The 6,702-nt window shown below is 40.5% G+C and overlaps 1 protein-coding gene across 1 annotated transcript in view; it reads right to left on the bottom strand.

Moving 5' to 3' along the window:
- Positions 1-868: 868 nt before the first annotated feature.
- The window catches only part of foxo1b (forkhead box O1 b), a 23,814-nt gene continuing 17,980 nt past the window's right edge, over positions 869-6,702 (bottom strand). The window contains exons 2-3 of the mRNA XM_046860911.1: positions 5,029-5,220; positions 869-3,932 (exon numbers count right to left, since the gene is read on the bottom strand). Coding sequence (XP_046716867.1) covers positions 2,817-3,932; positions 5,029-5,220 — 1,308 coding nt within the window. The 3' untranslated portion in view covers positions 869-2,816. The remainder of the gene's footprint in view (positions 3,933-5,028; positions 5,221-6,702) is intronic.

Here is a 6,702-nt window from a genome sequence, read left to right as displayed (position 1 = left end):
TATAAAATGTCTCTCTCCGTGCAGCACGCAGTCTCACATTAAAACAAACAGCGTGTGGTGTTGATTCGTCTCTACTAATGACAGCAGACCAGAAGCTGGAAAAACTATTGGTGTGGATTTTTTGCAGATGGCCGATAGTTCCAACTATCAGTGCCTTGACCCATTAATACATAATAGACATTTTAGTTTGAAAGCCAAACTTTTTTATTAAATACAGATATTTTGTGGTGGGCCATAGTTTGGAGACCTCTGCTCTAAAAAGAAGACATGCTAATGTGTGTGTGTGTGTGTCTGTGTCTGTGTGTGTGTGTGTTAACCGACACGCCGCAGTTGAGCTGTGTTACTGTAATTGCGTAATATGGTGTACTTGTGAACTTGTGGGCATGGCTACATGAATACATGCCTCGTACACACTTATTTAATTGAGCGAGAAACAGGACCTCAGAAACATGTTTGCAAATCTTACATTTTATTCCCAGTAAAAACATTTAGACACAACTTTTAGACTCACGGCTTCCACTTTTATTGCAGATTTTTAAACAATAAATATAAATTTGATGAACTTTTGTGAGCTCCGTTTGTAATAAATTAACAATAAAATGTAAAGGATACATTCCATAAAGCCGTACTATTCATATTATATTAATGCTATGCAAACATTTCTACTTTTATTTTTAACATTTAATTATCGTTTGAGTATGTAATTGTGGAACTAGAACACTGATTTCTTCTTGGGGATCTTAAAAAGTTCTTTCTGGAGATTTTAACTACACACACACACACACACACACACACACACACACACAAATACACACACACACAAATACACACACACACACACAAACAAACACACACACAAACAAACAAATTTGTGAAAATGCAGAGTTTATTGTCATGAGATGTTTTAAGTGCTCAGGGTTTTACAAAATGAAACGTCTCAGTTGAACGACAGCTCAGCGTTTAGTTATTACCGGATTTGCGTCACCGGATTTGCGTCCTTCAGGCACTTTCAGTCTCTTTTACACACATTTAGATTTTTGTACAAAAACTCCAGGTAGTAAAGAGCATCAAAAAAGCTTGAGCGCTTCAAAAACATCCAATTTATCAGCACACGACTTTTATACACAAATTATAAACACAAGATAGAAAAAATGAACAGGCATGTAATAGATCATCACTACACCTACTGCACATCTACAGAAACACAATAACATTCTAAAAGAATTATTAAGATATTTGTGAGGAATAAAGAGCAGTGCTCAATCTCAGTGCCAACAAACGCTCCTTCTTTGGTCAGAAATAAATACATGAACAAAAGAAAAAAAATCTCCCAGTGTTTTATAATAAACTGTGAAAATAAATCATACTTTCTGCTTAGAAAGAGGCTTGATAAAGAAAGTGTGTGTGTGTGTGTGTGTGTGTATGTATAAAGATTTATATTACAGGGACTGCAGATGTTTGTAAGGACAAATGTCCAGCTGCAGCAGTTCACCTTCAGTGAGGTTAAAATGAAAATGATCTGAAATTCATCATTTATTCGAGTTAAGGACAAAATTGTTCAGAATCTCTACTAATACACATTTTTTTCAGGTGCCATTTTCCTTGAAATGTCATTATGACATCACTGTAAAATTGTGGGAGGGGAAAAAACATATCAACCAATTATTTCATCCTGTCATTTTTCACCTCTCCTCCTCCACCCCACGTTGGTTTTATGCATTTGGGTGTCCAATGACAGAGGAAAAGCCGTCATGCTGACGATCTGGAATCTCGCTCGTGATAATAAGAGCGAGAGTAGAGTTTATAAAGTTTGTGGTGCAGCGTAAAAACTCAATGTGATGCTCAAGACATCAGGCAAATCGACACGTTATGGTAACATAAAAAACATTAATGGGTGGAGCTGGGTTCGAATCCCAGTAATAGAAAATGGTAAATATAAATTTTTGTCAAAGTAAATGTTAAATGTGAGCCTGCAGACCTGCAGAAGGAGCTCATGTCATTTCATCCAAAACGTGAAAAATCAGTAGAGAATCCCATAACCGCCGGTGTGTCAATCCTCCATCTAAACTGCACCCCATACACTGTTCTGTTCCAGTCTCAGCTCCTGGAATTTACTCAAATATATCATCATTATCTGTCCAGGGAGGAAGGTCACATGACCTGTGTCCAGTTTAACATTAGAAAGATTTAGAAATAAAAAAATATTCAGAACACCAGGAAATATAAAATCTTCAAATATCAGTCATTAGAAGTGTTAAAAAAGTCTAATTGAAGCGCATTACGACAGAAAAGTCAAGCTCACACACACACACACACACACACACACACACACACACACACACACACACACACACACTGTATATATACAGTATAAATGACGGTATACATTCTGTACATAAGGTTATATACATCACCGTACAAAAGTTTCAGTAAAACAACAACAGTCTCCACCTCATTATATCATCATCATCATCATCATCATCATCATCATCATCATCATCATCATAAGCTCTACCTATTTATTTAATTTAATTAACAAACCTTTATGTAGAGGCACAAAGATTATTAAAATCAACAGATCCATAGCTGGCAGGTATCATTATATTATTATTATTATTATTATTATTATTATTATTATTATTATTATTATTATTATTTAACAGATTTTTTCTCCTTTAATTATTTGTGATGGTGAAAAAATGATATACTTTTAAAAGTTATAAACCAGACACTAAAACACCTGCCAGTGTGCGTGTGTGTGCGTGTGTGTGCGCGTGTGTGCGCATGTGTGTGTGTGTGCGCGTGTGTGTGTGTTTTTATCCCGACACCCAGCTGTGTGTGTTGCTCTTGACAGCAGTGTGTGTGAAGCCCTGCTGGCTGGCGGCCGGGTCGAAGTTGAAGTCGAGCGCGTCTCCGTCCATCAGCGTGTCATGCAGCACGCTCTCCACGTCACACTCCAGCCGCTCGATCGCCATGTCATCCAGGTCGCTAGGCAAACGCTCCAGGTGGTTGTGATGATGATGATGGTGATGATGATGCGGCAGGACCGGACCGCGTCTGTGGAAACCGTTGCCATTGACGATGCAGTAATTGGGCGGTGCCGAATCCACTCCACCTCCACCACCTCCTGCCCCCATGTGCACCAGTTGAGGGTACGGCTTCATGTTGCCAAGACGACCGAGATGTCCCTGAGGCATGAGGGTGCACCTGTTCATACTCACTGCTGTAGGGGTGTGTGTGTGAGCGTGTGTGTGTGAGTGTGTGTGAGCGTGTGAGTGTGTATGAGCGTGTGTGTGTGCGCTTATCGCTTTCCCTGCTTGCCCCATGTGCCCTTGAGCACTATAGGGAGGCAAAACTCTCCCTCCTTGCTGCCCTGCTGCCTCCATTGGGGGCAAAATGTCTCCTCTGTGTTCCCCGTCGTTACTCAAAAGTTCCTTTAAAAGCCCAGAAGGGCAATTAAACTGCCCTGTGTAAGGGTTATAACCCAGCGGCTTGCTGTCGGACAGAGTCTGGATGGTCATATTATTAACACAAATGCTGTTGTGCCACTTGGGGAAGTCCTGCGCAGCACTGTAGGGGGCGCTGTACTGAGCATTCGGAGTGTCCACGCTGGTCTTGGGCGAAAGCAGGTTCAGGTTATCTAACAGGTTCTCCATCATCAGGTTCTTGGAGCTGAAAGATCCGGTCACTTCGGACAGACTGGGCAGTTTGGAGGTGAGTTTAGTGGCCTGGTATCCGAGGTGAAGTTCTCCGCTCTCACTAACGTCCTCCTCGGGGAGGAAAGGAGATCGCCGGCCGCTCAGCGTGCTCGCGTCAGAGCTGGCTCGCGCCCGGAAACTTCCCCACGCTTCGAAATCATCGTTACTGTGAGAGTTCGGGCTGCCGAGCCACTTCGAGTAACCGGGACTGTTCGAGCCGCCATCCAGACCGACCTGCAGAGACATGAGGAGCAAGACACACCCCTCATCTGTTAAAACTCTCACCATCATCATCATCATCATCATCTTCACTTTCTACATCTCATTCTTGACTGGGTTTTATGGAAGCCCGTTTCCGCCACTGAATAAAACATGTAAAAAAGGTTCTTGCGACTTGTTGTTACTGACTTTTTTTCTCAGAATTGTGAGATATGAAAGAATAAAGAATAAAGTCTGAATTTATAACTCAGTTTATAACTCATTTGCGACACTTTCTGGCAAAGCAGCACAGGAAACCCTCAGATTCTTACAGAATACTGGATTTACCAGTAACTCCAGTATGGCCATTGTAAAGTTATGGCCATATTTACTCTTTGGCATGATAAACCTTTACGATTTACATATGTTATAGTAGATATGGAAACCTATTATGTGCTTTTCCAGAAAGTGACGCAAATAAAATCTGACTTTATATCTCACAATTGCGAGAAAAAAAGTCACAATTGTGAGTTTGTATTACACAATTCTGAGAAAAAAGTAATAACCATTTTTATTTTTTATTCAGAGGCAGAAACAGATTTCCATAAGATTTACTCACCTATGTTCTTTTGGTTTTATTTTTTTTTTGAAATTTACTTATAGTGCATGTTGCATTATTCCATTCATTTTTGATAACCTGCTTTAACTCACAAAATGTTCCTTAAATATAATAAAAAAAATAAATAAAATAATTTTTTTGGGGTTTATTTTTATTTATTTATTTTTATTAAATATAACCTGAAAATATTGAATAATAACTTATTTCCAGATAAGAAATTTTGGCAATTCTCATGGTAGTTTTTTTATATTAGTTTTTGTTTTATTTGTAATTTTTCTTTTACTATTTCCTTTCAAATTTAGGGTATTTTATTAAATGATTTTATTTGCATTTATTTTTAATGGTATATTGTATTATATGTAGTATATATAAAAGCATGTGTGTGTATATATATATAAATTATATTGTGTTTTGTGTGATATCCGTTGCTACACTGCACCTTTCCTCCATGTTGGTGAAGCTAGCATTAGCATTAGCCTTAATGTTAGCACTAGCATTGCTCCTCATTCTCACCTTCTTCTTAGCGGCTCGTCCACGGCTCTTTGAAAACTTGCTGTTGTTGTCCATTGACGCTGCTCTGCGGCGTGGAGATTTACCGCTCTTTCCTCCATCAGGGTTCAGCATCCACCACGAGCTTTTCCCCGTTCCCTCATTCTGCACTCGCACAAACCGGCTGTGCAGAGACAGATTGTGACGAATCGAGTTCTGCGAAAAACAAAAAAATGTAAAATAAAACAAAAAGAAAGGAACTGAAATATATAATAAAACTCTCAGGAGGTTAGCTGTATAAACATCAGCTCTGTCTGATGATGATGATGATGATGATGATGATGATGATGATGATGAAGATGGCACAAGGAAGTCGCATGACAACAGTGTCCCATGAGAAAACCAGCGTTGGGAGAGACACAAGTGTTTACGGAAAACAGCACCGTTACAACCACAGGATTCCCTCCTATCAGCTCCATCGCCATGAGGGTGTGAAGGACTTCACGTGATAGTGTTACCATGGAAACCATAAAAAAAATAGTACAGGGGACCTGTTTAACCCCACAAAACTAATACAGGAACACGCACCCATCACACACTCACACCAATCACGTACACACCCATAAATCACACACACACACACACACACACACACACACACACACACACACACATCAATCACACAAATATCAATCTCTCACACACACACACCAATCACATACACACCATAAATCACACACACACACACACACACACACACACACACACACACACACACACAATCACACACACCAATCACACACACCCATCAATAATTCTGAGATGTGATCACACACCATCACACACTCACACCAATCACACACACACACACACACACACACACACACACACACACACACACACACACACACACTGCCTGTGTGTTTCAGGTGAATGGGTTGATTTGGGTGGTGTTTGGTGTTCCACTGCTGCTGCTGCTATAAAAACTCCACACTGTTAATTTCCCTTCATCACTGACTCTGATGAAACGTTCTGTTTACACTGCTCGATCAAAGACTAAACCCAAAAATAATTGGTTCTGTCCAAACCCACCACACCCACACACACCCCCACACACACTCCCACACACCACACACACTCACTGAAGGAACTAGCCAACAGAAATCCTGTTATTTTGGTAATAATGAAGTTCAGTCCTGTTTTATTAAGCGATGTGTTTTTGTTGTTTTAAGCAAAATCCAAACCAAACGTCACCTTGACTGAACCTCGACACACATTTTTCACATTCCAGTGGTTTTTTTTGTCATGATTTCCTTTCTTGTTTAGGGAAGCCCACTCTCAGCATGTAAACATGAGGAAGTTAGTGCAGAGAGAAGGAGGTGTAGGAAGTGCAGCTGAGAGAGCAGGGTGCACTTCCTGTCAGAGAGGAAGTGGACTCTGAAGACAAACTAAAATGACGGACAACGAGGCTGAGCATGAGGTCAGAGTGAGGCCTACACACCTTTCATTAATGTGTGTGTGTGTGTGTGTGTGGGGGGGGGGGACTCCTGTTAGTGACAAATTCTCATCACACACACACACACACACACACACACACACACACACACACACACACACACACACACACACACACACACACACACAGTGTGCAAACCCAATAACCTTGTTCCCACTTGTCAGGAAAACCCTCCCCTTTCC

The sequence above is a fragment of the Silurus meridionalis genome, chromosome 11 (genome assembly GCF_014805685.1).
Source record: "Silurus meridionalis isolate SWU-2019-XX chromosome 11, ASM1480568v1, whole genome shotgun sequence".
NCBI classification, from domain to species: domain Eukaryota; kingdom Metazoa; phylum Chordata; class Actinopteri; order Siluriformes; family Siluridae; genus Silurus; species Silurus meridionalis.
This window is presented reverse-complemented; position numbering and strand designations above follow the sequence as displayed.